A 27,849-nucleotide genomic window follows, 5' to 3' on the forward strand; every position below is an offset into this window, starting at 1 on the left:
TTCCGCTCCCTTGCTGCAACCCTTTGCCTCCTCCCAGCATCGGACACCAACACAGCCACCATAATGGCCTCCTCCTCAGCAACGTCTCCGCCGTCACACAAGCCCAAGCGCAAGTTCGCTGTGTTGGGAAGCAGATCAGTCGGTGAGCATTAGCGGCGTGCTGATTAAGGAGGATACGGCTTATCACCCCTCTCGGTACACTTCGCAGGCAAGTCGTCCCTGGTTGTCCGATACGTCGAGGACGCATTCGTCGACTCGTACTATCCCACCATCGAGAATGTCTTCAACAAAAACATCAAATACAAGGGAAAAGATTACGACTGTGATATCATAGACACCGCAGGACAGGTGAGCGACACCCTCCACCCGTTGATGTGCAGACAACCTTGTGATCACTGATCGCTTGATACCACCCACCTCCTTCTGCTCATGCCCAGGACGAGTACTCGATTCTCAACTCACGCCACGCCATCGGCATCCACGGGTACGTGCTCGTCTACTCAATTGCGCTGCGTTCCAGCTTCGAGATGGTGCAGACCGTCTACGACAAGATCCTCAACTATACGGGCACGGAGACCATCCCTTGCGTCGTCGTTGGGCAGAAGAGCGATCTGCATGTGCAGAGGTGCGTGCGGCTCCGCGACTGACATCACAGCTGAAGACTGACCAATCCCACTCGACGCTCATCGCTCCATAGGCAAGTCTCCGAGGAAGAGGGCAAGCAGCTCGCTGCCTCGCTCAAAGCCGCATGGACAGAGACTTCAGCACGCCACAATGCCAACGTAGCCAAGGTTTTCGAGCTCATGCTCGCAGAGACGGAGAAGGGCACCACCGAAGGCGGGCCGGAGCCGCAGCCTTCCAAGTGCTCCGTGATGTGATTGCTAGGACATCTCTCCATGACTTTGAACTTCTATGCGCAAGACGATGCTCCGCCAACTACTTCTTCAAGCTTTCCTACAAATCATTCCTCCTCCCCGCCGTGTTTCCTCACCTGTAGTCTACCTCGTCAACGGGCGTCCTCATCGTGTCGCACTATTAATGTCAGGGCCTCATCCCTCTCTCCGTGCGCTGAGTACGCACCGCGCTATGCCCACGCATCGAGCCCGGCAGCCCCCACTTCATCATTCCTCGCCCCCTTCGGTATCTCCTTGGCCATCCCCGTACCTTCCCTACCAGTAGACCGTGCAGCATCTCCGTGCCCCCACACCTGGCGCGACACCACCTCCGCCACTGTATCAGCGATAGCCGATGAGCTGGTCAAGCCCGGCGACTCGATCCCCGCCAAGGTAAGCATAGTCCCTCCTGCCTGCCCACCTTCTCCACCAAGCGCGTTGACTTCGCCACGGAAGTACTGCTTTGCGCCATCGTGCAACTGCTCGTTCGGTAGGCGAGCGTAGCTCCAGAGCTTCTGCGACTTGAGATCGCGCGAGCGATGGCAGAGCAGAGTGAAGTCCATGAATCCTCCACCGGGTGGGACGAGCTTCGGACGAATGCCCGCATAGTCTGGGCTGAGCCCCTCGAGCTTCACATCGGGCAAGAAGCTCGTGATGCTAGCATGCATAGCTTTCAGCCTGTCCTCGGACGTGACTGGGGCCAATTGTTTTGCCCAGAAGTCTATGCCTCCCTTCGCATCAGGTGGCGAGAGCCATTCCGTGTCGGGTCCAAACTTGATATTCCCATCCAAATCGAGCGTCAAGTGTGTTCCCAATCCTTGGTCCAGCCCACCCTTTGCACTCATGGCGGGGATGGGGTAGATGAGCGCCTTGACGTTGCGCGTTCCAGGGCCCTTGTAGCTCACGTAGTTGCCCTTGGCATACCACATGCCCATTGCCTCTTCGCTGTTGTTCGAGCTGAAACGCTCCTCCGCGAGAAGAGCATTCAGGGCTAGGTGCCCATTGAGGCCAGAAGAATTGATGACCACACGGGCGAGGATGGCGTCGCTTTCGCCACCCTCTGCGCCTCCGTCTTGGCCTGCGGAGTGGGTGACCGTCTGCACTACCCAACCTTCTTGGCTGTAATCACTCCCACGCTTCGATGAGGGTCCTGCAACTCCCTCCATGGCAGGCAAATGAGGGTCGATCCTCACCACCTCGGTATCGTAGACCAGCTCCGCCGCCTCAGCGTCGAGGATCTCCCTCTCGAGCGACTCCATGAGCTCGTGACTGGAGACAATCCCGGTTCGCTCTGAGAGAACCGCCCACTCGATATCTTGCGACAGATCCGGCTCCCTCTGCCTAGCCTCATCCCCCGATATCAGCCTGACGGGCGGAGCCAGCGCCCCGAGGGAATTGCAATGCTGCAACATCTTCTCAAAGTAGTCCTTACTCCCCTTCGGCCTTACGACTAGCTTGCCTGTCTGCCTATGCGGTACTCCCCACTCTTCACACCGCCTGTACATCTTCTCCCTTCCTCGCAAGCACATTTGCGTCTTCAAGCTGTCCTTCGGGTAGTAGAGCCCAGCGTGAATCACCTCGCTGTTACGGGAGGACGTCTCCTGCCCTGCTTGCCTGTGTCGCTCTACGAGGAAGGTCGACTTGTCAGGGTAACGACGAGCGAGAGCTGCTGCGGTAGCAAGACCGACAACTCCGCCACCGATGACGAGGTGATCCACTTGCATGGAGGGTTCGCGTGGAGGATAGCGATTGTGGGGTAGCGTTGCCCGCAGAGGTGGAAGGTTGGGAGAGCCAGCATCGTGGGTGGCAAAGGAAGTCGAGAAACAGCGACATCGTACTTGATCGTGGCGTAAAGCCAGTCTCGCAGCTCGTGATGAGCGAAGCATTCTTGGCTACGCCTGCCCTCTGAGAATGGCGAGGGGACAGGATTGATAAGGAAATCAAGAAGTGAATGTATGCAGGCCGCCGGCAATGTGTGTTGCTTGTGGTCGGGCCTGAGCTTTCGCCGCATCTCGGCTTGGCAGTCCGCCCTCCGCCTTTTGCTCTCCGGGGCGACATTCAACTTCTTCCTTTCTCTCCGCACTCGACCCATTGCCACCGCTGCTTTCTTCTTCTTCTCATGGGAGCTGCGCAGTCGGCTAGAGCAAAGGCAGGCAATGTCAGCGGCGAGGCTGCGCCGGAGCATGTCGACTACTACGAGCTGCTCCAGGTCGAGGTAGACGCGAGCGCAGACGACATCAAACGGTCCTACCGCAAGCTGGCCCTTAAGCACCACCCAGACAAGAACCCCGATCGCATTGACGAAGCAACAAAGTACTTTCACAAGCTACAAGAAGCATTCGATATCCTCTCGGACGAGCAGGAGCGCGCTTGGTACGACAACAACAGGCAACGCTACCTCAACGGCGAGTTCGATGATGATGGTTTGGATGAGGAGGCTTTCCAGAGCTTCAAAGAAGGCAAAGAAGCGCCTAAACCGGCAGGCAGCTCTAGTCCTGGCTTGACGCCGAGGCATCTCATGCGCTTCTTTGATCCAAGTCTGGCAGAGGATACGACAGACTCGGATTCGTCCTTCTTTGCAACGTACCGCCGCCTGTTTGAGCGTTTGGTCGAAGAAGAAATCGCTGCCGCCGTCTACCCGGGAGAGGATGGCGAAGATGCTATCCCGCCGCCGCGAAGCGCTTTCCCCTCCTTCGGCTACTCGCATACACCCTTTGCCGCCTCTGGTAGCAAGAAGAGCAGGGATGATGCTACGATCCATCAGACGCCGGCACGCGACTTTTACAACTACTTCCTCAACTTTCAGACTCGAAAGAGCATGGGATGGCTGGACCAGTATCGCCTGTCTGAAGCTCCTGACAGACGGGTGAAGCGCTTGATGGAGAAGGAGAACAAGCGTGCGCGAGAGGCAGGAAGGCGAGAGTACAACGATACTGTCCGCGCTCTTGCTGGGTTTGTGAGGAAGCGGGATCCGCGATATAAGGCTTTTCAGGAGGCTCAAGAGAAAGCAAAGAGTGGGCCTGAGGCAGAAGCTAATCGCAAGGCGTACGTGGCCAGAATGGAGATGGAGCGACAAGCCCGCGCCGATGCTTTTCAGGCGCAGAGCTGGCAGGTTGCAGATGAGGCGGAGGATATTTGGTCGGAGGGGGAGGACTATGAGAGCGACGTCGGAGAAGGCAGTAGCCAGAGCGGTGCTGAGGGAGGGTCACCACGCGCCGATGGCGACGACGAAGAGGATTTGGAGGACGAGCCTACAAGTTGGGACTGCGTAGCCTGCGACAAGATCTTCCGCAGCGAAGCCGCATTCCGGAATCACGAGCAGAGTGCTAAGCACAAGAAGGCAGTCAGAGCACTACAGCGCAAGATGATGAAGGAAGACAAGGAGTTCAGTCTCGACTCGCCGGCAGAGGAAGTGGTTCAGGAGAGTGGCGGCAATGGACTCAACGCAGCGGCTGACATGGACGCTGCGCTAGCTCACGACGTACAGGCGATGGACCTAGAGGAGGATGAGGACGCAGCGGAAGACGAGGAAGGGACGGCCTTCGCTGGGATGAGCAAGAAAGCGAGAAAGAAGGCAAAACAGAGGATGAAGGCTGCAGCAGCGGAGGCAGCATTTGAGCCTCCTGAAGCACCAGCGCCATCCAAGTCCAAGGCGGCCAAGTCCGCACCTGCTCAATCTCCCACTGCAAGCAACGGGGCCGCTGCCAGCCCTCCTCCGCCCACACCCTTCGACGCAACCAACTGGGAGCCAAGCTACAATCCCCTTCCTCTCGGCGAGCCCCTCCCACTCAACGCCTTCACCCTCTTCGGATTCGGCTCCCTCATTTGGAAGCCTCCGCCGCATGTGACGCACTCGCAACCAGGCTTCATCAAAGGCTTCACTCGCCGATTCGCCCAGCATTCCATCGATCACCGTGGTACGCCCGCCCGTCCCGGACGGGTGGTGACACTGATCTCCGCAGCAGACTGGCATAGCTTCAAGGACGCAGACGAGAGTCCTGAGGGGGACATTGTCTGGGGGGTGATGTACACAATCGATGGAGAGTTCGCGACGGAGGTCCGAGAGTACCTCGATCACAGGGAGAAGAATGGGTACTCACCCCAAAGCGTGGATGTTTGGGGCTTTCCGTCCTCCAGCTCGAGAGAAGGTCAGGACGAGCCCACACTTCTGCAACGCGACACCCTCGTATACGTCGGCCTGCCGGACAATGAAGCCTTCGTTGGCCCTTCACCTTTACCGGAACTGGCCGAGCGGATTTTCACTTGCCAAGGACCGTCAGGACGGAACGACGAGTATCTGCTCAATCTCGCGGCGGTCACAAGGAAGTTGAGCCCGCAGAGTGTTGATAGCCATCTCTTTGAGCTTGAGAGGAGGGTCAAGAGCTTGGAGGATGAGGCGAAGAACGGCGAAGGGAGGGGAGCAGAGCTGGCACAGCTGCTCGGCAAGCCTGATGACCAGGGTGCCGACGAGGATGATGAAGGCGTGGGCCATGGCAAGAAGTCCCGCCGCGCAAAGAAGGGCAAGGATGGCGGCAAGGGCGGTAAAGAGAAGTGCAACGTCTGCGGGCAAGGCTTCGACTCTCGGTCGAAGCTCTTCACTCACGTGAGGGATAAGGGTCACGCTCTCGCCAAAGGGTACACGCCGGCTGACCTTTCCAGAGAAGGAAGTGACGACGAGGACTTTGGGAGAGTAAAGGGCAAGAAGGGGAAGAAGGGAAAGCGATGATACCGCGATGCAGGCTGATAGATTGGATCCTAGAGAGGGGCATAGAGAGTCATCTGATGTGCTAATGATACAATGTGAGGCGTCGCAGCAGGCGCCTTGTTTCTTCACTCGCTCGTCTTTGCCGCTCCCGCTGCCGACGAGAGTTCTGCTCCTCTCTGTCTCCTTGGGATCCTTCCCAAATCCTCCTCAGCTGACTCCCACAGATCAGTTTGGCCCCAAAGACCCGCAACAATATTGACGACCGTCCATGCTCCCGCTTCGGCCCTTTGCTCCTCATCTTCCCCCTCGTCCGTCTCGTCATCAGTTTGTTCACTCAGTTGCAGCCTCCTCATCGCAACAGCAGCAATGCTCGCCCTCGCTAGGGTCCGCAGGGTGGAAATGTCGTCGGAGACCAGTCGTGTGTCTAGCTTCGCCAGCAGGGCGAAGCACCATTGTGAGAGGAGAGATGGGATAGCTGGTGGGTGAGCTGAAGGCGCGTCGACTGATTGCCGCTCGAGTCGGATGGTGAACCAGTACGGCAGATGATGCAGCAGGCTGAGGATCTGCCCAGTCGTGAAGCGAGTGAGCAGCGAGGAGGTTGGTTGCAAAGGGGGACGAGCAGTTGAAGAGCCTGCTTCATCTTCGCCTCCTTGCGCCTCTACTTTCTCTTCAGCGTCTTCCTCGCCTTCAGGGCCCTCGTCGCCATCCACTTCAATCATCTCTCCATTCTGATCTGTCGGTCGCTCCCTTCCAAAGATGAAGCGAAACCACGCCTTGTTACCCGCATCGCTTGATCGTGGCTTGGGCATGCGGGCGACATTATTGCGACTGAGAGAGGTGGACGGGGTGAGGGAAAGGGCCTGCGCAGGCAAAGAGGGGTATGATCAGCATTGAAGGCATGAGGAACAGGATGAGGAACCGCATATACTCACCTCTCTCATGGCCTTGAATCGTTCGAGGAAGGCGTCGCGCCATTCTTCGCTTGGTATGCCTAGCTCCGTCGCTCTACTGACAGCGGGTAGTGATGGGACGGCTGCGATGGTGGCGTAGGGATTATGCGCTGCGGTGAAGACAGCTGGATGCGTTGCGGCCTCTTGGCGTACCATGGCGAGGTACGTGGCTCCATCGAGTGGGATGCCATCGAAATCTGGCGGCAAGACGGCTACCGGTAGGGACTGGTTGCCGTAGTCTTGCTCATCGCCTCCGCTACCACCATCTGTGGCGCCTTGTCCATCGCTGTTGCCATTTTCGGTGTAGCGCTTCCTCTTTGCCATTGTCCTCGACGAGGAAGTCGTGGAGAAAGAGCGCTGCCATTTGCTGCGTCTGTCCGTCGGGCGGACTGGGACGACTTTGTCGACTGGAGGAGAGCGGTTGGGAAAAGGCTTGCCGCGCGACGCCAGCTAATTTACTAGTAAAATCGCGGCGCGATTCATACCAACATCACGCATGTTTGTAGAAAATCAACACCATCGATAACCTCTCTCCTCCTCGTTACCACATATCTATTAAGTCAATCCAGCTCTGGCCGCCCGATATCGATAGTCCAGACCGAGAGCTTTCCAACGCTACCCTAGCCATCCACTCTCGACCAATATTCGAGTCGCTAGCGCCATCATCCCCAACCGCTATCTACCTTGTCCACACGGTAGCGAGCAGCTCTGTAGCCATCCATCCGCCTAAGCCAAACTCCTCTCGAAGCCTTCCACATCATGCCTTACCACCCTGTGAGCGATGATCTCAAGGTGTTTGCCATGAGGCTTGTCGATAGCGGCATACTCACCCTCAAAAGCATCGAGCACCATGGTGGATTTTCCTACCGTACCGGCGTTCGACTGCGGCAAGAGTGGTTAGATAACGAGAAGGCGTTGCAAGCTAAGAAGCCACGTAGGCTATCAGGCAGGCCACGTGCTCTCCAGAGCTGGGCTATTCACTACATCCAATCAGTCTATTTGCGCTCGAGCGTCGCCACCCTCGAGGAGCTGCAAGGACTGTTAGTCAGAGCTGGCCACCCCATGTTCCAGCTCAGCACGCTCTCCAAGACGCTGAAGCGCATTGGACACACTAGAAAGGTCACCTTTCGATACGCCCAAGACCAATCGCCGCAGCTCAGGGCTGAATACGTCCAGGAGGCGGGGCAGTACCACCCCAGACAGCTGGTCTTCATCGACGAATCCGCCGTCGACTGGCGCAACGCTGTTCGGCGCTATGGGCGCTCCCCTAAGGGGACGAAGGCTTACCAACGGGCGGTGTTCCACCGAGGTCAGCGCTACTCGGTCCTACCAGCTTGCTCGCTCGATCGGCCCGTATTTGCCACCTATTTGCATCCAGGCAGCATGAATGGCGATTCCTTCTTCACATACCTCAAGGACGTCCTTTTACCTGAATGTCAGGCTTATCCAGGACCCTGCAGCGTGATAGTGATGGATAATGCATCGATACACCACGTGCCAGCTGTGCGGGGGCTCATAGAGGCTCACGGTGAGTGAAATCATCTTGGACGGCGTGCAGCCGTATCCCGCAGACGACGAGGAGGTGTTGGCGGCTGGTAGCAACGGCGACTTCTCCTGGGCGATCCATGCATGGTATCGAGCTCGGAGCAGTACCATTGAATGCGGACGGGCGCCTGTAGCGCTCGATAGGCTGGATGCATCGATCGGCTGCCGCAGCATGGGAACCGAGGGGGGTCCTCGCTACCATCGGCGTCTAGAATCCGTCTCACCGTGCTCACCATGTCCATCTCCTTTGACCGCGACGATTGCGTCTCCACAGGCTGCAAGGTGCTCTATCTGCCCCCGTACAGCCCCGACTACAACCCCATTGAGAAGTGCTTTGCCAAAATGAAAGCATACATCCAAAAGAAGGGGCGGACAGGCGATCTGAAGGCCTTGATTAGAGAGGCGCTGAGCACCATCACCCCAGGCGATGTAGAGAGCTTTTTCAGGTACTCCAACTATCTAACATGAGTCTAGCAATGCAGAACCAATCAGTACAAGACTGCTTCACATCCTAGAAATGCTGCGAGCTGAAACTAGAGAGCAAACGACCCTCGATTGGCTCATCCAAGCTGGTGCTAGCGTCGACGCTAGCGTCGACGGCGTCACCGTCGCCATACTGTTTGGCCTCTCTTATGCTTGCCGCCTGAGCGAAGGTCATCTCGCCTGGCTCGTCGCTATCATACCACTCTTCTACCCACCCCTCGACGATGATATCTTCCAAAACGCCTAACGAAAAAGCCCCTAGAGCGCCTCGAGCTTTGGCCTTGGCGAGCATCGACATGGTGGTAATCCCCCCCTTGGTCAGCCGGGCTGCTAGCCTCTCGCCACCCTGATCGAGCCTTTTAACAAAGGCCCAGACTGAGATCTTGGGCCCAGGGACACGCTCGGGCGCCGCGGGCGCCGCGGCGACGGCGTTTGAGCTCATCTGGCCCAGGGCCGTACGGCTACCCGGAGAAGGCGTTACCATGGTTGGACGTTGACCGGGCTGATTAGGCGTCTGGGGGCCAGAAGAGGACGACGAATGGCTTGATTGGCCTTGAGAACATGCTGATCTATTGGCTGCATGGATCCCCCGGGCCTCTGAGACCCTATCAAGGCTCTTTACCAGCAAATCGTCTGGCGGTTGGGTGTCCGAGGCGTGCCCGTCGTAAGCGGCTATCGCCCATTGGAACATGAGGTGCAAGTCGAGAGGATGATGCGTCCCATGGAAGTTGAGATAGCAGCGGACGTCGCTGTTGCGATGCTTGCTGTGCTCCTCGCATCTGGGGATCTCCTGCTCGATCTCCGCCTGCTTAGCTTTGACGGCGACCAACCACTCGTCCCTCTCCTCCAGCTGTTGCGCCGTTCTAGAGCGTCTAGGGGCACGCTGAGGGGTTGGAGTAGGCGCAACAGACTCTTGCGTGGCCGGTACTACCTCCAAAGACGGCCCAGCTGCCTGGGATACCGAGTCGCTTGGTGCAAGGACAGGAGGCGCCTCTGGCAGGGGTGGAGGGTCGATTGGGATGTCGCAAAAGACGTTAAGGGGCTTGTTAGGCTTCTCGTTGAGAGCTGCTAGCAACTCTGCCCACTCTGCGTCTCTCTCGCACTGCAGAGGCGTGCTGAATAGGGTGCCAGCTACTTGAAAGGTTGGCGAGAGCTCTTGGAGAGAGTAATGCTCATTGGTCTGGCGTCGGACTTCTCGACGGACTGCTTCCTCCATATCCGTCCTCGTCGTGTATGAATAGATAGTGGCAAACGTCCCTCTGAAGACTGGTAGCTTCACTGCTGCGCTTGGGCGTCCTCTAGGAGGCGCTGCGCTTGGCTGGTCCCCTTTTAGATAAGGGCGACAATGGACCGCCATGTTGTACTTGGCGGTAGGAGGTTCCGCTGGACAAGGGGCAGAATTGAGCGTTTTGAAGGCTATCATCGTGTTCAGAGACGTCGAAAGTACTCACGAGTCGGCGTTCGCAATGATTCTCGCACTCGCTGGGCCGTACGCGTATTTCTCGTGCGGGGAGCTGGCTGAGGCGGACAGCCGTATGGCCCAGAACAGCAGGTGTTGTTAGCTGATCTAGCCACAGAGACAAGCTGGCAGCCCCAGACTTGCACTCACTTGTTCAGTAGTGTTCTCTGACTGTGTCTGAGCATTTGTTTGCTTTCTTTTCCTCTGGGAACTGGATTTCTTGGTGTTTGGGGCTGCGCCTAGCCAAGAGCCAAGACGAGATGGTTGATGGTAGCGTCAGCGGGAAGTCTACTAATCAATCTGTGATAATTCACGTACCCCTGCGTGCAGAAGGCATAGCTGATTACGATGATGGTCAAGGGAAGGCGATACGATGTTATTTTCTGGGGATTCGACGCGGTTAAAGATGATGCGATTGGTTTGGATGCAAGACGCGAAGGTGAACAAGGGCGTGTTCCGGAGCCCCAATTTATTTAGTAATTTGGCTGGCGACACGCGGCAAGGGAACGTCCACGCGCTCGAGTCAGTCAGAGTGAGCGGACTCAACTGGACTCGGCTCTTTTTGACGCTTCTTCCACTTCTTCCTCCTCCCTACTTTCCTCCTTCTCCTCACCACCGCAAACCCCCTTTTCTTCCTTCGTTGCTGCCTCCCTTCGCCATGGCTGCTGACGCTCGAGTCACCGGCCAGAAGGAGGCCTCGTACCATCTCCCGCCAGTCGACTCAGTCATCCCCGCAGGCCAAAATTTCACGATTCATCACCTGCGCTGTCTCGACGTCAAGATCCACTTGGGATTTTACCTCTTCCCGCACATCTTCCACACCCTCTTCACCACGCTCAAGTCGTCCACGTACGTTTTGATTCAGGATCGGAATGTTGCTGGTATCTATGGGCAAGCGCTGCAGCAGGCTTGGGAGACTGCGACACAAGGGATGGAGAAGCAGCCTAGGCTTCTTACGTACACGCTACCGCCGGGGGAGATGACAAAGTCCCGCCAGGTCAAGGAGGAGATTGAGGATTGGATGCTCGAGCAGGGGTGTGTGCGTGATACCGTACTGATTGCATTCGGCGGAGGCGTCATCGGCGACTTGTCTGGCTTTGTAGCAGCGACCTTCATGCGTGAGTGCCGCGATCACGCCTCCGTATAACCTGCTCTGATCTCTCCCCTCTTGTCCCTGCAGGCGGTATCAAGTACGTTCAGGTACCCACGACCCTCCTCGCGATGGTTGATAGCGCCGTAGGCGGCAAGACAGCCATTGACACCCCTCACGGCAAGAACCTCGTGGGCGCCTTCTACCAGCCGCAGTACATCTTCATCGATGCTGGTCTGCTTCGCACCCTCCCGGAACGGGAGTTCAGCAATGGCATGGCCGAAGTTGTCAAGACGGCAGCCATTTGGGATGCTGCAGACTTTGCGAAGCTCGAGTCAGAGTATGCCGCCATTCGCTCGGCGGTGCTCGACCGCGAGGCACAGCAGTCTGCGACGCAGGGAAGGCATTCATCGGACCGCACTATTGCGCAGGACCTACTGCTTGATGTCATCCGTGGCTCTGTGGGCGTCAAGTCGCACATTGTCACCATCGACGAGAAGGAGACAGGTTTGCGCAATCTCGTCAACTTCGGTCACTCCATCGGCCACGCCATCGAAGCCGTCCTCACGCCCGAAATCTTGCACGGCGAATGCATTTCCATCGGTATGATTCTGGAAGCAGAGCTCTCACGGCGCTTGTCAAGCTTCGCACAGGTCAACATCGGCAGACTCACAAAGGTCCTCAAGGCTTACAATCTGCCCGTGTCAGTCACCGATCCGCGCATCGCGTCTCTGGACAAGGCGAGAGAGCTCACGACACAGAGAATCCTGCAGATCATGCGAGTGGACAAGAAGAATGTTGGAGACACAAAGAAGATCGTACTTCTTGCTGAGATTGGGCGATGTCATGAGGAAAAGGCCACTGCTGTGCACGACGATGTTATTCGACGCGTCTTGGCACCGCAGGTCAGAGTCATGCCCGTCATCCAGGAAGCGGCCGCTTCGAGTACCCCCGCGAGGCTGTCAACACCCGGCAGCAAGTCCATCTCAAACCGCGCCCTCGTCCTCGCGGCCCTCGCCAAGGGCACAACAAAGCTGCGCAACCTCCTTCACTCGGACGACACTGCTGTCATGATGACTGGCCTGGGTCAACTCAAGGCAGCTGAATTCCAATGGGAAGAAGGAGGAGAGGTAGTTGTGGTCAATGGTCGAGGTGGCGCGCTCGTCACCCCGCCTACAGGCACGGAAATCTATCTCCAGAACGCAGGCACAGCAGCCCGCTTCATGGCCACGGTTGTTGCCCTCGCCAAAGATGCGGAAGGCAAGGGTCGCCCGACGGTCATCACGGGAAACGCTCGCATGAAGCAGCGCCCCATCGCACCCCTTGTCGAAGCACTGCGCTCTAACGGCGTACAGATTCAGCACCCAGAGCAAGACGGCTTCCTACCTCTTGCCGTGTCAGGCGAGCAAGGATTCCGTGGGGGTCGCATCGAGCTCGCTGCCTCCATCTCAAGCCAGTATGTCTCCTCTATTTTGCTGTGCGCTCCTCTCGCCAAGGACGAGGATGTTGTGCTCGAGCTGGTAGGCGGTAAAGTCATCTCGCAGCCTTACATCGACATGACGATCGCTATGATGAGGGACTTTGGTGCCAAGGTGGAGCGACTGGCCGACCCTAGTACGGGCCAGCCTACGGATACGTACCGTATTGCCCGCGGCGGGTACACCTCCCCTGGGGCTTACGACGTCGAGTCTGACGCAAGCTCGGCCACCTATCCCCTCGCCCTCGCAGCAATCACTGGCTCAGGTGTCGTGGTTGAAAAGATTGGCTCTTCCTCGCTGCAAGGTGACGCACGTTTTGCCACAGATGTCCTGGCGCCCATGGGCTGCAAAGTCACCCAGACACCCACCGAGACACAAGTCCTCGGCCCAAGCGGTGGGGCGCTTCACCAGTTCGAGAGCGGAGATGTTGACATGGAGCCTATGACGGATGCGTTCCTCACTGCCGCCGTGCTGCTCGCCGTGGCTGGCCCTAACCCCGAATCTGGCGCCAAGTCGACTCGAATCCGAGGAATCGCCAACCAGCGAGTCAAAGAGTGCAATCGTATTCAAGCAATGATGGACCAACTGGCCAAGTTCGGCGTCAAGACTGTTGAGCACGAGGACGGGCTTGAAGTCTTTGGCATGGACAGGTCTCAGCTCAAGACAGGTGTGTCGGTGCACTGCTACGATGATCATCGCGTCGCTATGGCGTTTAGTATTCTGGCAGCTGTTGTGCCTGGCAGAGAAGGCACGGTGCTTGAGGAGAAGAGGTGTGTCGAGAAGACGTGGCCTAATTGGTGGGACGACTTGGAGACGAAGCTTGCTGGAGCGGTTCAAGGCGTAGACGGCGACCTTCTTGACCACCACGCTGCAGCTACCTCTTCGACAGCAGCGTCATCGTCCCTCCTCACTACCCCTCTCAGCAAGCTCGACAACTCGCAAACACCGCGAGTCTACCCCAACGACGCGACAATCTTCATTATCGGGATGCGGGGCTCTGGCAAGACGCACCTGGGACAAGTGGCCGCTCGCGCACTGAGCCGCACCTTCCTTGACGCCGACGTCCTCTTCGAGGAGAAGCATGGAGTGCTCGGCGAGTTCGTCAAAGCTCATGGTTGGCCAGGCTTCAGGAAGGCAGAAGCCGAGCTGCTCGCCGACTTGATCCGTTCGAGGGGAACAGGTTGTGTCATCTCGCTGGGCGGGGGAGTAGTGGAGGGCGAGGCGAATCGAGCGCTGCTCAAGGCCTACGCAAACAAGCAGGGGCCAGTAGTGCATACGGTGAGGGATTTGGCAGAGATTGCCGCCTTCCTGTCTACGTCGGACCGACCGGCGTGGGGTGAGCCCATGGAGGATGTGTGGCAGAGGCGAAAGCCTTGGTTTGCGGAGTGCTCCAGTCATGAGCTGGTGAATCTGGCTAGTGTCTCTGGCCTAGCCAACAAGGCCAATGGCGCCACGCCCAATGAAAATGCCGGCGCTCTGGACGCTTCGTCATCAGCTGCGATATCCATCGCTCCAGCGCGCAATCAAGAAGCTCAAGTCTCGGCCTTCTTCCGATTCATCTCTGGCCAGGACACGAACCACGTCGATATCGCTGCGCAGAGTATTGATGGCCAGGTGCGCCCGAGCTACCTGCTCACCCTTACCTTCCCGGACTTGATCCCCGCTCTGCCACTGCTGGACGAAATCTCCACGGGCTCAGACGCTCTGGAGCTGCGTGTCGACCTGCTCTCACCCACGGGTGCAGCGCCCAAGGAGCCGGCCGTGCCGCCGAAGGAGTACGTGGCCCTTCAGCTCACCGCACTTCGCCAGCGCACTAGCCTGCCTATCGTCTTTACGGTCCGCACCAAATCGCAAGGTGGCCTCTTCCCTGACAATGCGCAGGACGAGTACTTCAGCCTCGTCCAGCTCGCTCTCCGCATGGGCGTTGAGTACCTCGATGTTGAGATTCAGTGGCCCACTGTCGCACTCGAGGCCTTGCGCGCCCAGAAGGGGCGTACGCAGATCTTGGCAAGCTACCACGACTGGACGGGCAAGCTCAACTGGGCAAGCACCGACACCTGGTCGCACTACGAGCGTGCAGTCAAGTATGGTGACGTGCCCAAGCTTGTAGGCAAGGCCAACACAATGCAGGACAACTGGGACCTGGAGACCTTCCGCCTGAAAGCCGCGAAAGCTCACCCGAGCAAGCCATTGCTGGCGATCAATATGGGCTCTCTGGGGCAGGCGTCGCGTATTCTGAACACCACGCTCTCGCTGGTTACGCACGAAGCCATGCCTTTCCCTGGTGCACCGGGGCAAATGTCTGTCGCGCAAGTTCAACGGGCGCGTCACCTGCTTGGCTTGATGCCGCAGAAGCGCTTCTTCCTCTTTGGCAGCCCCATTGCCCACTCCCTCAGCCCGTGCTTGCACAATACCGCGCATCAAGCTCTCGGACACCCGCATGTCTACGAGCGCTTTGAGGCCACTGAGGTAACGCAGCAGCTGAAAGAGTTGATTCGAAGTAACGGGTTCGGCGGTGCGAGTGTGACTATCCCCCTCAAGGTCGCCATCATGGCAGAGATGGATGAGCTGACGCCTGTGGCGACGATCATCGGAGCGGTCAACACAGTCATTCCTGTGCGCGACCAAAGTGGCAAGCTGCGCTTGATTGGCGACAACACCGACTGGATGGCTATACACTCGCTATGCAAGCAGCACCTTCCCGGTGCCACCACCAGCAATGCCGCCCCTCTGACCTCCCTAGTAATCGGAGCAGGCGGATCAGCTCGTGCTGCTCTCTACGCTGCCTACCGATTGGGCTCGCAGCGCATCTTCCTCTACAACCGCACCCTTTCGAAGGCCCAGGAGCTTGCGCAGTCGCTGCCAAAGGAGTGGAACATCGTCGTCCTTGACTCCCTTGACGCTGCCGAGCTGGTGGAAGCCAAGCCGCGCGCGATCATCTCTAACGTCCCCGCCGACGGTACGAGTCTTTCTGCTACCTCTGGCGCCGGGGTCATCCTCCCTTCCACCCTCCTGCAGGGTCGAGGTGGGGTAGCGGTGGACATGAGCTACAAGCCGCACAAGACGCCGTTGCTCGAATTGGTGGACAAGACCAACAACGAAGCGGCAACGGCAACCCTTTCTGCCTCCGACGCAGGGTCAACGGGTAGATGGACCGCTGTCCCTGGTCTGACCATCTTGCTTGAGCAAGGCTGTCAGCAGTTTAAATTGTGGACGGGACGTGAGGCGCCTAGGGCGTTGGTGGAGAGGGAGTGTTGGGCGGAGTATGTAAAGTAGTGAGGGGAAGGAAGGGTCAGAAGCGCTGAGACGAGGGTAAGCAAAGTACTCTAGATGATGGAATATGGATATCGATGACATTGCGCATGCCTTCTACAGTGTGGTCAGTTCCCTCGAGCACTCCTAGTCCTTCCCACTCGTCAGACCCTTCACCCGCAGTAAGATCCAAACTGCCAACAGGCCCAGGACGGTTTGCGTAATCATGAACGCCTCGCTGGCCAGCGCCGCGTCCCCCGTTGGTAATTTGATCGTCGCCTCTTCTTGACTCAAGTCGAGATTTGCCAATCGATGAATAGCAGGCTTGCTCGCTCCACCCGGCGTAAGCAGGTCAATAAGCGGCGAGGTTAGATGGACGTGCGAAGCAGGCAGGAGTTTGGAAGGACGAAGGACCTTTTCCCATATCGCGCCGCCCTCTCGTGTGTCGTCCAAGGGAGTGAGAGCGCCGCTTGGACAGACCCAAAATGCTTCGATGGATGAGGGGGCGATGGACTGGTAGTTGCCTTCGTGTCCGCCGGGAAGGAGGTGGGAGAGGAGGCTGCTGCGCTTTGAGGAAGAGCTGCTGTCCACCGGCGGGAGATAGCGCGCATGCAACGGCATCTCGATGGTGATTGGCGAGGGTGTTGCTGAGGTGCTTTCGCTGCTCGACCGCGACGCTAATTTGATTAGGATAGCCTCGTTTTCGCGGTTAGGCGCAGTCTTCTTTCTTGAGGATCCTGACGAGGCAGAACTTTCCGTCCCTTCCTTTGGAAGCGATACTACCTCGGTAGCACGATGCTCATCGGCCGAAAGAGTTCTCGTGACATATCCTTCACCTGCGATGAATCTCACCTCCGTCTGTTCTAACTTTGCCTCCACTGGCTCCTCGCGCATTGCAGCTTCCTCTGCTTCACGGGCAGCTACTGAACCTCTCCTCTTTGCTTCGCCCGCTTTGATCCAGCCGACGGCCTTCTCCAGCTCCACATTTCCTTCTGAGCCAGCGGAGAGGTAGTTGATTTGCTCTACCTTGGACACGAGCTGGAAAGTGGAAGTCGTTGGGTGCCAAGGGTCGAGGAAGAGTGAGGGAGGTAGGGAGAGGAGAAGGTGGGGTTGGCAAGGATGAGAGGAGGAGGACGAGGCGGATGGTGGGGACAAGAAAGACGAGGGTAGAGAGAGGGAGAGGGTGGGATGGAAGGACGAGGGGCCCATCTGGACGGGGGGAGGTGATGTTGAGGCCATGCTGCGAAAGGGTTGGTTGAGTGTGGAGAAGACACACGTAGCCGCCTGGCTGCTGGCCTCCCAGTCCGCCCTTTCCCTTTGGTGTTGAATGCGGGGTCAAGCATCCCGAATCGAGAACAGAGTCGAGTCGCGGCTGTTGCGCCACGCGAGCAGAGGGCGGGAGGCGGGAGCGAGCGTCACTTGGGTCCGCATCAGCAGCCGCTCAGCCACAATCTTGACGTCCCATCCACCAACATCACCATCATCGACGCGCAGCCTTGCACCGATCCTCCCGCGTTCCCTCGCTTGCTGAGTCACTGACTCACAGTCAGGTCAGGTCAGCATTGTGAGTATGTCGCAAGCATGAACACGGCTCCAAGGCGCAGGACGACGAGGCTATGCGCTAGCGTCTGCCTTTGATCAGGTGGAGTACACCTGTTCAACACCGCCCACTCGTCTGGCTCAGCGTCTGATGGCGAGCTTGATCGGGGTTGTGGACGAGACGACTCATAGAAGGCCTGCTGCCTCTGATGTAGCTGCTGACCATCATGTCCCTCGCGCCTCGCAGCTCGTCCCTGACTCGTCCAGCCAACATCGCCCCGACCCAAGCATACACTCAACGCCTTTTGCGTGGCGCACGAGAGAGAAGCGCCTCTCACAACGGACTTGTCCTTCTCTAGCCAACTTCAGCAGATTTCGTACCCCTCACCTACCGCACCATGTCATCCTGGACATCCTGGCTTGTAGGCCGGCGAGACAACACTCATGCGGCCCGCGACGCAATCGTAGGGCTGCGATCGCAGCTCTTGATGCTGGAGAAGAAGGAAGAGCACCTCAACAAGAAGATTGCAGATGAGACAAAAAAGGCAAAGGCCAATGTTACGACAAATAAGAGGGGTGAGTGGGCATTCTAGCGAGGTCTGCGTAGGATCGTCTACCTCAAACTCAAGACTGACCCTGCCTGTCTAACCGTCCTCGCCCTCGCAGCCGCGCAAGCCGCCCTTCGTCAGAAAAAGGCCTACGAAAACGAGCTCGACCGCATCGCAGGCACGCGCATGACGCTCGAGACTCAAGTCAACGCAATCGAGTCTGCCAACATGAATCTGGAGACGATGACGGCCATGCGTCGCGGCGCCGATGCCCTGCGCAATATCCACGGCTCATTGAACATCGACCGCGTCGACTCCACCATGGACTCGATTCGCGAACAAATGGACCTCACCAACGAGATCAGCGACGCCATCAGCAACCCGGTGGGCATGGGCCACGACGGATTGGATGAGGAGGAGTTGGGTAGAGAGTTGGAGGAGCTGGAGCAGGAGGAGCTCAACGAGAGACTCGTGGGAGCAGAGAGGGCACCAGTGCATAGCTTGCCTTCGACGGGCGTGGCACAACAGCAGGCGGCAGGGCCGAGTAGGAGACCAGCGCAGCAGGTGGAAGAGGACGATGATGATGCAGAACTCAAGGCACTTCAGGCTGAGCTGGCTATGTGAGCGCGGATGGGGATTCGAAAGGAGCGTCGCGAGAGCTTGCTGGGAGCGGCAGGGTGGTATGTACGGCGAGATACGTTCAGGCGTGGCAGTGGCAATTCCCTCTACTTTCCCCATCTCCATCCTGCACCTTCAGTCTGTAGAATTTATCACATACTCGACCACCTCTGTCGTGCATGTCTGCATGTGAGGGGGCGCGCCGAGCAGACATGCGTAGGGATGAAGAAAGCCCGCTGAAAACGTATGCGATTGCTTGTTCATTTCCATGACAAATGCAAGAGAGAGTCCGATGAATCGAGGAAGGGCACTCGAGGGGAAAAGGGAAAGTAGGAAAAGAGGCATCTAGTACGGCGAGCCCCCATATGCAGGCTGTCTCTGCTGAGGAGGCTGAGGTGGCTGGGGTTGCCCCTGCTGATGGTACGGCTGCTGCTGGGGCTGCTGATAGTGTTGGGGCTGCTGCTGCTGCTGCTGCTGCTGCTGGTAGCCCTGCTGCTGCCCACCATGCGCATCATACGGGCTTTGAATGTACGCAGGTTGCTCAGGGGCTGGGGGCTGATAGAGAGGAGAAGTGGAATTGGAGGGCGGACCTTGCTGCCATTGTTGCTGGTGGGGGGGTTGTTGGTAATGAGACGGTTGAGGAGCATAGCCCTGCCCAGCGGGAGGTGGAGGCTGAGATTGAGGGCCGTAGCCCTGTTGAGGCACTCCGTATCCCTGGTAGGGGTCATTCTGCTGCTGACCCTGCTGCGATAGCTGTCCATAAGCTCCTTGAGGTGCGCCGTATGGGCTACTCGCCTGGTAGGAGGGCTGACGATGAGGCCCTGGTGGGGGTAGAGGCCGCGATATTCCTGCTGAGCTTGCACTGCCGTGTGAATAGCCGGACATCTGCGATTGTGATGCGCTATGGCTCATCATCGTCTGGGCGCTCGGCGCTGGCGAAGGAACTCGGCCATCATACTGGTATGAGGGAGATGGTGAAGGAGCTCTCTGCTGCCCGTGAGGTGGTGGTGCCTGTCCACCCGGCTGGTAGAGGGACTGCGCATTGATCACTGACGGCGGTTGATGCTGATGCTGATGCTGAGAAGGCGGTGGCGGCGTCGGCAATGGCTGTGGTCTCCCCGCAGGCGAAGGCGCGCGGTAGGCGCCCTGACTGGGGAGCGGTGGCAGGGCATGATACCCGCTGGTGCTTGTCGGTCGGGGCGGAGGAGGCTGAGGTGGTTGCTGTTGGATAGCCGACGTGGCGGGTGACGAGGGCCTAGGCGGCGGTTGAGCTGCAGCCGCCAAGTTTGTCGTCGATCCTTGAGTCGGGATGAATGTCTGAGCAGGATGGACCATCTGAGTTGCCTGTGGGAGAGGGGGCGGGGTCGCTTGATGCGGTGCGTGGTAGGGATAGCCTTGCGCCTGTCCCTGAGGATCATAGCTCTGCCCTTGATAGGAATCATAAGAGTGAGGGGCATACGGGGTTGTTGCGGGCGGGGCAGAAGTGGACTGTGGTGGCGGCGTGGGTGCGACAGGGCCGCTAGAATATGGCGAGGGCGAAGGCTCTGCCCCGTAAGTCGAGCTGGGGACGCGATTTGCTGGCGGACGGGCGTGCTCCCACGGCGGCTGTTGCGGCTGCTGCTGGGCCTGCTGAGGCTGGTAGTATGGCTGCTGCTGTGAGTTTGGCGGAGCAGACGACGGAGGAGCCGAAGCAGCGTGCGAGGGGTAGTGAGGATGTGATGGCTGACCAGCACCTTGCCCGCCATAAGGAGCGGGAGGCGGCGCTCCAGCCATGCTCATCGAGCTCATGGGCCGCATCAAGTCATTGATGGGATCGTCGTAGGCCGGCATCGAGGGAGGAGGTTGTGCTGAGTTAGGCCTGATCGTTGCAATTGAAGCCATCGAGCTCGTCGAAAAGGAGCTGGGGATTTGTGATAGAGTGGAGTATGAGGATGCGCTTGGCATGTGCGTATGCCCGTGGGGGCGATCGCTTGGAGGGGCGGTGTACAGGGAATGAAGCTCTGGCCGTGAGAAGGAGCTTGGCATGCTCTCTCTCCTGGAGCGGTCGTCAAAGCTTGGCATTGTGGACGAAGGAGGGAGGCCAGGGGCCGGCGGAGGCTGTGGGCTTGAGGCGCGATGCACCATGGCTGGGGCGTAGGGTGGTGTGTAGGTGGCCAGGCCCGCCAGAGATGAGCTAGGCCGCAGAGATGACGGGATATCATCGACCGTATGTGAATGTGTGAAGGGCTGCCGTGACGAGCCCATGGTGGCCGTAGACGCTGATGTGCTCATCCTGCCGTGATGGCCATTCGCCGGCATCATCGACGAAGGAATGGGCGGATGGCTGCTACCACCTTTGGCAGGAGGCAACGGCCCTGACCCTGACCCTGAACCAAAATCTGCCTCATCAACTTCAGCGGTAAACGTTCCCGCTCCACCATAAGTGCCAGCGGCCGAGTCGAGCGCAGCTTGAGGCGCCTTCGCCTTCTTCCTTTTGGGTCGAGGTCCTGACGAGAAGAAGGTGAGTTCGAGGTACACCTCGCCAGCATAGCGGTCTTTAGCCTTGATGGTAACCCATTCGTCAAACTCTCCCGTCTTCAGGACGCCAGTCAGATCTACCAGTCCCTCGCCAATGAAGTCCGGCTCGCGATTGTCGTCTGCGTAGCATGCGACCTTGAGAATCTTTTTGCTTTTCACTGGCTTCTTTGCCGTCGTGGTGGCTGTGGCAGCAGAGCCTGCCTTGATGGTATTGCTAGGCGTCGAGTCGCTGCTGCCTGCCCCGCTCACGACGTCTTCGATATCATCATAAATCTCGAAGTGAAGCTGCTCGTCCCATGTCGGGTGTTGCCCACCTCGCTTGTCTGCTTTCGTCTTCTTCTTGTCTTCGCCGATGGAGAGGACGGCAAAGGGGTCTTGCTTGCCTATGGAGCGTTTGTTTGGCAGATTTTTCTGTGCGAGCGAGGAACGGTGTAGGCAGATGAGTCTGGTGAGTGAGACGGTAGCATCGCAGCATATAGGGAGATGGTCTCGACTCACAGCCTTGAGGACAACGCAGGCTAGCGTGCCCTTGTGCTTTGCGTCGGCAGCCAGCGGCGCCGAGCTCATCGTGGCGGCGTCAATAGCAGCAGCAATATGAGAAGATGAAGATGGAGTGTAGCAATGAAGGGAAGTTGCCGATCGATTAGAGCTGGCTGGGAGCTGTCGTCGACGTTGGGCAAGTTGCGGAGACTTCGACACTCGACGTCTCGACTGCCTCGATGTCCCCGCTCCCGCCGCCCGCCTGCCAAGTCAAGGCGGCAACCAACACCGCCCACACTGCCACGCGAGGGGTCCACGCAGTTCATGAACAATGGTAAATGGTGGGCTCAAATCTCACGATGCTGGTCACACATCACATGGATGACCCATTGCAGATAAACTCTGCATACCACCACGCAGTCAGAGCTCTCTCTCTCTCTCTGTCTCTTAGTGGACGAGGGGATGTCAGTCACGGCCGCGACGGAACGAAGAAACGAGGTCCGTTGTCTCTGACTAGCAGCTCATAACCCTTCGACGGCTTCAGATCGTCCAGATCAAAGAAGCGCCAGCTCAACGTCGCATTCACCATCGCCATCACCAGCCATTGGTGGCATGACCGACTCTCACGGCCGGATCAAGCGCGTGGCACCCGGGCCGAGGAGGAAATGCGTCGTCGTCCCGCCTGACCGCCGGCGGCGCCGCCTCGACCAAAATCTCCACAGTGAGTCGAGGCTGAGCAGCAGCAGCACCTCAGCCAACGTTGCCCTTTTCCCACCACCACGTAGTGGACCCTGGCCCTTGCCTCGCCGACACCAACCGCCGCTGTCTCACATTACCTGTTTCTCCTCTCTCTTTCACCACCACCGTCTCTTCCGTCATCATCATCACATCTCATCAGGTGGCCTGAGTGGCCCCAATCATTGCCGCCTTTGGGCGTCCTCGTGAGCAGTCGTACTATACCCCGACGTCGCCGCCATGCAGTACGTCGGACGCTTCGTCTCGTCGGTCTACAATACCATTACCCCCAACATCAACCCTGCAACCCTCAGCGGAGCTATCGATGTCATCGTCGTCGAGAGGGATGTCGAGGTCGAGGAGGATGTGCCAGAAGCAGAGAGGGCAACGACGGGGGGCTCGAGCAAGAGGACAGTCAGGAGGCTGGAGCTCGCATCGACGCCCTTTCATGTTCGATTTGGCAAGATGAGCGTGCTCAGACCGGGAGAAAGGAAGGTGAGCATGGAACTTTGGCGACTGCGGGAGAGCTATCAGCTCTTGACTGCATATACTGAACTCTGTCCCCCCGCGCCTTGTCCAGGTTACTCTGCACCTCAACAACTCCTCCGAGCCGCTCCCCTTTGCAATGAAGATCGGCGAGCAAGGCGAAGCCTTCTTCGTCGTAGAGATCGATGACGAAGACGAGCGCAACCAGATTCCAGACGACCTCGTCACTAGCCCGATCCTCAGCGCAGCATCCAGTCCAGCCAACTCGCCAGGCTTTGAGCCGATCCCATCGATGGCCGCAGGGGGCAAGGACGGCGCTGACAGTGCACCTCAAGATCCTGGGCAAATCGACCCTCTCGACCTCAACGAGTCGCCCTCTGCTCAGAGTGCAACGCCCGCCGCCATATCGGACAACGACGATGCAGCCACGCTGCGTTCCACTGAGACGACCGAGACTGGCATTACCTCGCCGCCACGCAGCGATGACGAGTCTACCCCGCAAGATGTGCCCAAGGACTCTGATCTGACTGGCTCAGGCCCCAATGCCGGCCACAACAGCATCATGAGCCAGCTGGGGTCTGCAGCATCAATGGCAGGCGGAGCGGTCGGCGCCGTGGGCAGGGCAGTGGGAGTAGCCGGCGAGAACCCGCGACTTGACAAGCTGGCGAAGAAGGCTTCGCGCAAGGATGGTGGAGATGGCAAAGGAGCGCCAGTCGACAGCGACAAGCATAGCGCACACAAGTACGCACCGGATGCGTCCAATCCGCCGGGCAAGGAGAGGCAGCAAGAGGCGGAGGACGAAGCGCGAAGACCTCCACCGCAGAACGAAACGGAGAGGCTCGAAGAAAAGATGCGCGAGAAGATAGACAAACTCATCGAGGACGAGGAAGAGATGCGTATCGCAGAGGGAGGCAGCAACAGCGGCGATGATACGGCTCGTAGCGACGATGCAGGCTCGGTCGAGGAAGCATATCCTGCGCCCTTTGGCGAGACTAGCAGGAAGGCTGGCACGCGTAAGCCGCCCTCTCATGAGCACCCGGCGCGGACTGGGTCCAACACTTTTCCCGTCGCTCAGTTCGAGCATGGTCAATTCATCGCGGGGCGTCGCTTGCCGTCGCACGATGGCGATGCGCTTGGAGCCGTTCAGCCGGCGCAGATTGATGTGCGTAATGTCGAAGGGCGCCTGAGGAAGGCGAGTGAGGATGTCGAAACTAGTGCCAAAGACGACGCAGATGCAAGCGGCAGCACGGGCGGCACAGGCAAAGTCGTCGCTGAACCCGCAGAGATTGGCCACGATGACGAGGACAAAGAGCAAGAAGCTGCAATTACGCCAATCAAGGGCGGTCCCTCCTCATCACGCCGCAAGGAAGACTTGCAGTACCTCTTTGACATGGACGGTTACAAGATGACGGCCGACGGCGAAGACTTAGCCTTTGCAGAGGGGCATCGCCTTGCTGATGAGATGCCTCTCAGCCGTCGGCACGGAGGAGATGAGATCCATCCGCACATCGGCGAGCTACTCGACCAGGCTCATCGCCGCGAGAGGGAAAGGCTGGCTGAGGACGGAAGTGGATCACAGACTTCTGCCGACGCCATTCCGGCTATTCCGCCATCCACGGCTGCGGAGGAGGCGCATAGGTTCCGCGATGGACATGCGCACGATGAGGCTGCGCTGTCCAACGACTTGGTCAGGCTGGCGCAAGCACTGCGCGGGCAGAGTGGCGACGCAGGGGAGGATGTTGATGACGATGAAGAGGAGGCGCTTAAAGCTGTCAAGCCTGCGACCAAGAGCAAGCGAGCCTCGCGCCGTCACCCGACGGATGTGTCGCTTAGTGATACTGAGGCTGGAGCTCGCGATGATGAGACCGACTCGGACGACGAGGTCCTGCGACCACGCAAGTCGCTACACGCGCGAGCAAAGAGCACGGCACTCGATTTGGAGTTGGGCTCGGCTGCTCGCAACGCTCTACCGGGGGATGCAACGCCGCCCAAGAGTCGAGAAGCCAACTGGAAGTGGGGTGAGCCTGGGTCGCGGCAGCGCGTGCTCAGCGATGCCGGTCCTTCGGGCGTAGAAGAGGATTTGGGACCGTCAGCGCGCTTTGTCGGCTCGGACAACAATCCCTATGCCTTCCGCGTCGTCCTCTTCGACACGGAGCGCTTCTTCGAGATGAGTCTCTGCTTCAAGGACGGCTTCGGCTCAGGCGACGCAGACGAGGAGCGAGAGGAGTTCAAGGACAGTCGAATTAGCTTCCAGCGCTTCCTCGATGACCCCGACGTGGTCAATGACGAGCGTCTGGTCGTGCTGTACGAGGGGCGCTTCCTCACCTGGGTGGACTCATCGACCGTGCTCGCCACCCTCTCGCTGTATCGTCGGGTGTATGCGAGTGCCTCGCAGGCCGAAGCAGGGGAAGGAGTCGACTCGCTGCCTAGTGCTCAGGGGCCACGGGCGAGCGTGTGGAGTCGTTGGTGGAACCGCAACAAGCAGCCTGCCGCGGCGCAGCCCCCTCCCTTTGAAAGGGAGAGCACTGCCCCGCCTGAGGTTGGCGCGCCCGCAGCGAGGGCACACGCGCCTATCCCGCTTGAGAGGGCAGAGTCGGACACGGCGCTACTCTCGCAACAAAATCAGAAGCAGTCGGAAGATGTGAAGGAGAAGAAGCCTCAGCCGCCTCGCGACTCGTCCAAGTCAAAGACCTACGCTAAGACGTTGCGTCTCACCTCGGACCAGCTCAAGTCCCTCAATCTCAAGAAGGGCGCCAACACCATCACGTTTAGCGTTACCTCCTCTTACTCCGGCGTAGCAACCTGCACGGCTCGCATCTTCCTCTGGGAGTCTGCCCACCAGATTGTGGTGAGCGACATTGACGGGACAATCACGAAAAGCGATGCGCTGGGGCACGTCTTCACCATGATCGGCCGAGACTGGACACACTTGGGCGTGGCGAAGCTTTACACCGACATTGCGAGGAATGGGTATCGCATCATGTACTTGACCTCTCGCGCTATCGGGCAGGCGGATACGACGCGCGACTATTTGCGAGGCATCAACCAGAACAACTATCGCCTCCCGGATGGACCCGTCATCATGAGCCCCGATAGGCTCATCGCGTCGCTGCATCGCGAGGTGATCCTGCGAAAGCCCGAGGTATTCAAGATGGCCTGCCTGAGGGATATTGCGCGCCTCTTTGGTGCTGACCCGCGACATGCGCAAGCCCGGCCTGGTGGGTCATGGCCTGGCGTTGGCGATGGCGCGATGAAAGCTGCGAAGGGCCCAGGAGCAGGGGAAGAGGCTTCACCAGCAGCAGGTGCTGCCACCGCAGCCGCCAACGCAGTAGCAGCTCCCGCCTCAGCCCCGACTCCCTTCTACGCCGGCTTCGGTAATCGAATCACCGACGCCCTCTCGTACCGCTCGGTCAACATCCCCTCCTCGCGCATCTTCACAATCGACACTAACGGCGAGGTTAAGATGGAGCTGCTCGAGCTTGCGGGGTACAAGTCCTCTTATATCCACATGACTGACTTGGTGGACCAGATGTTCCCGCCCATCACCCAACGGAGCGTGGAGAACAAGGTGGGGAAACCGGAGTACAACGACTTTAATTTCTGGAGGCCGGCGATTGATGTTGGCATCGAGCTGCCACCGGATGAGGACTTGATGCCGACCCCGCCTGTCTCTCCTGCGCTCAGTGCAAGAAGCGGGAAAAGTGTGCGATCGGCGCCACCCGGAGTCGGGGCTGGTGCGAGTGGGAGTGAGGCAGGAGAGCAGCAAGCGGGACAGAAGGAGGGGAGGTTAAGCAGATTCGGGCTTGGCAGCCTGGGACTGAGCAGGAAGAGTTCTGCAGCTACGATGGCAGAGCCTCCTTCATCACCGCAGAGTGCCCAACGTCTACTCGAGGCAAGCGCCTCCGCTCCTGACTTGCATGCTGGGGCAGGAGAAGTAGAGCGCTCCGTCTCTGCGCCCGTCGGGCCCGGTGCGACCGGCGGCGAGGAAGGCGCCAACCCGTCTTCTCCTCCTACCTCGATGGCCTCAAGCTTCGGCTCTGGCACATCTAGCTGGATTGCTCCCTGGCGACGCTCTTCCTCTTCTGCAGCTCGCGCCGTCTCCCCGCCTGGCTACGGTGGGCGGGGCAGCGGCCGTGAGCCCGGACCCACGAGCCCGCTTGTTGGGCCAGTGATTACGGCTGAGCCGGAGAGTGAGGAAGATGACGACGATGATGTCAGTGACTTTGATGGAGAGGGCGACGAGGAGGACGGGAGTGATGGCGACTATGACGAGGAAGAGGATGACGAAGATGGCAGCGAGTACGATGAGGACGAGGACGTGGAGGGGGAAAGCGTGGGCGATGGGACTGGCAGCACGAGGGCGAGCGGACAGGGAGCTGTGCCCATTAGTGGAGCATCCACGCAGGCGGCAGGTTCAGCTAGGGAGCAGCAACAAGCAGCAGTAGCAGCAGCAGCAGCGCCTGCGTTGCCTCGCACACGACGTGGCCGTCGCAACAATCGCTCAGCACAGCGACGGGGGACCTACGACGACTTTGGCGCCGAAGACGACGATGTCTTGGCCAGTGGCGAAGTGCAGTTCGACTGGCGTTGACGCATCCCCGCGATGTACGATGGACTTGCTATTGCTCCGCCATACACGATGACTCATTTTTCGACAGACAGGATAATTCAAATCAATGCATTCACGACGAGCGTTGGGACGTGCAATTCTGGACATGCTTGTGCTCGTTCCCTAGTGGCGTCAATGCCACGACCCGAGATCCTGGAGCATCGCTCGCTCGTACGCACGCGCAGTCGTGGAGCTCAGGTTCAAGCTCATCCTGACCCCTGCATGCAGGCAAGCCCATAATGTCATTCGTCTCCCTTAGCAGCCTTCGCTCTCCGCCTTCTGCCTCCCCATAGTGTCGTTCGTTCACGGGACGCGCGATCCGGAAGGCGTTGCTGTCAGTCAGCTCAGGCTCACTCTGTCAAGCTTGTACGATCATCCACCTCTTGCCTCTGCTCCTCTCTCGCTGTGGCCTCGGCGGGACGACAAAGAGCTGTCTCGACCCGGCGGGAACATCCAGACTCA

The 27,849-nt window shown here is 58.8% G+C and overlaps 10 protein-coding genes across 10 annotated transcripts; 5 read left to right on the top strand and 5 right to left on the bottom strand.

Moving 5' to 3' along the window:
- Window positions 1-63: 63 nt before the first annotated feature.
- Window positions 64-878, top strand: BDZ90DRAFT_259585 (putative ras-related GTP-binding protein; the record flags this gene model as incomplete). The annotated part of the gene is made up of 4 exons (XM_025508175.1): window positions 64-142; window positions 209-348; window positions 438-625; window positions 698-878. The coding sequence occupies 4 exons, from the start codon at window positions 64-66 to the stop codon at window positions 876-878; spliced, it is 588 nt and encodes a 195-aa protein (XP_025363162.1).
- BDZ90DRAFT_231534 (DAO-domain-containing protein) lies at window positions 797-2,836 on the bottom strand. Its single transcript, XM_025505899.1, has one exon. It carries the CDS (start codon window positions 2,777-2,779, stop codon window positions 1,085-1,087), a length of 1,695 nt encoding a protein of 564 aa, XP_025363163.1. The 5' UTR covers window positions 2,780-2,836; the 3' UTR covers window positions 797-1,084.
- A 139-nt stretch (window positions 2,837-2,975) lies between these two features.
- Window positions 2,976-5,307, top strand: BDZ90DRAFT_238887 (ChaC-domain-containing protein; the record flags this gene model as incomplete). Its single annotated transcript, XM_025507350.1, has 3 exons — window positions 2,976-4,282; window positions 4,343-4,538; window positions 4,584-5,307. Coding segments are annotated over exons 1-3 (2,190 nt in total), but the record flags the coding sequence as incomplete, so codon positions are not given.
- A 308-nt stretch (window positions 5,308-5,615) lies between these two features.
- BDZ90DRAFT_231537 (hypothetical protein) lies at window positions 5,616-6,913 on the bottom strand. Its single transcript, XM_025505900.1, has 2 exons — window positions 6,531-6,913; window positions 5,616-6,458 (listed from the first exon to the last, which is right to left on the bottom strand). Exons 1-2 carry the CDS (start codon window positions 6,870-6,872, stop codon window positions 5,724-5,726), a joined length of 1,077 nt encoding a protein of 358 aa, XP_025363165.1. The 5' UTR covers window positions 6,873-6,913; the 3' UTR covers window positions 5,616-5,723.
- A 1,691-nt stretch (window positions 6,914-8,604) lies between these two features.
- Window positions 8,605-9,792, bottom strand: BDZ90DRAFT_226629 (hypothetical protein; the record flags this gene model as incomplete). Its single annotated transcript, XM_025504717.1, has 1 exon — window positions 8,605-9,792. The coding sequence occupies one exon, from the start codon at window positions 9,790-9,792 to the stop codon at window positions 8,605-8,607; it is 1,188 nt and encodes a 395-aa protein (XP_025363166.1).
- An 827-nt stretch (window positions 9,793-10,619) lies between these two features.
- Window positions 10,620-15,970, top strand: BDZ90DRAFT_278909 (Shikimate dehydrogenase). The gene is made up of 2 exons (XM_025509130.1): window positions 10,620-11,153; window positions 11,216-15,970. The coding sequence occupies exons 1-2, from the start codon at window positions 10,694-10,696 to the stop codon at window positions 15,877-15,879; spliced, it is 5,124 nt and encodes a 1,707-aa protein (XP_025363167.1). The 5' UTR covers window positions 10,620-10,693; the 3' UTR covers window positions 15,880-15,970.
- BDZ90DRAFT_231539 (hypothetical protein) lies at window positions 15,941-17,110 on the bottom strand. Its single transcript, XM_025505901.1, has one exon. It carries the CDS (start codon window positions 17,092-17,094, stop codon window positions 16,003-16,005), a length of 1,092 nt encoding a protein of 363 aa, XP_025363168.1. The 5' UTR covers window positions 17,095-17,110; the 3' UTR covers window positions 15,941-16,002.
- A 214-nt stretch (window positions 17,111-17,324) lies between these two features.
- Window positions 17,325-18,802, top strand: BDZ90DRAFT_231541 (Snf7-domain-containing protein). Its single transcript, XM_025505902.1, has 2 exons — window positions 17,325-17,970; window positions 18,061-18,802. The coding sequence occupies exons 1-2, from the start codon at window positions 17,793-17,795 to the stop codon at window positions 18,564-18,566; spliced, it is 684 nt and encodes a 227-aa protein (XP_025363169.1). The 5' UTR covers window positions 17,325-17,792; the 3' UTR covers window positions 18,567-18,802.
- On the bottom strand, window positions 18,753-21,749 carry BDZ90DRAFT_274232 (hypothetical protein). The gene is made up of 2 exons (XM_025508829.1): window positions 21,576-21,749; window positions 18,753-21,488 (listed from the first exon to the last, which is right to left on the bottom strand). The coding sequence occupies exons 1-2, from the start codon at window positions 21,642-21,644 to the stop codon at window positions 18,906-18,908; spliced, it is 2,652 nt and encodes an 883-aa protein (XP_025363170.1). The 5' UTR covers window positions 21,645-21,749; the 3' UTR covers window positions 18,753-18,905.
- Window positions 21,750-22,308: 559 nt separating this feature from the next.
- Window positions 22,309-27,415, top strand: BDZ90DRAFT_151612 (LNS2-domain-containing protein). Its single transcript, XM_025503538.1, has 2 exons — window positions 22,309-22,787; window positions 22,873-27,415. Exons 1-2 carry the CDS (start codon window positions 22,533-22,535, stop codon window positions 27,367-27,369), a joined length of 4,752 nt encoding a protein of 1,583 aa, XP_025363171.1. The 5' UTR covers window positions 22,309-22,532; the 3' UTR covers window positions 27,370-27,415.
- The last annotated feature ends 434 nt before the right edge of the window (window positions 27,416-27,849 follow it).

The sequence above is a fragment of the Jaminaea rosea genome, assembly GCF_003144245.1.
Source record: "Jaminaea rosea strain MCA 5214 unplaced genomic scaffold BDZ90scaffold_4, whole genome shotgun sequence".
Classification (NCBI taxonomy): domain Eukaryota; kingdom Fungi; phylum Basidiomycota; class Exobasidiomycetes; order Microstromatales; genus Jaminaea; species Jaminaea rosea.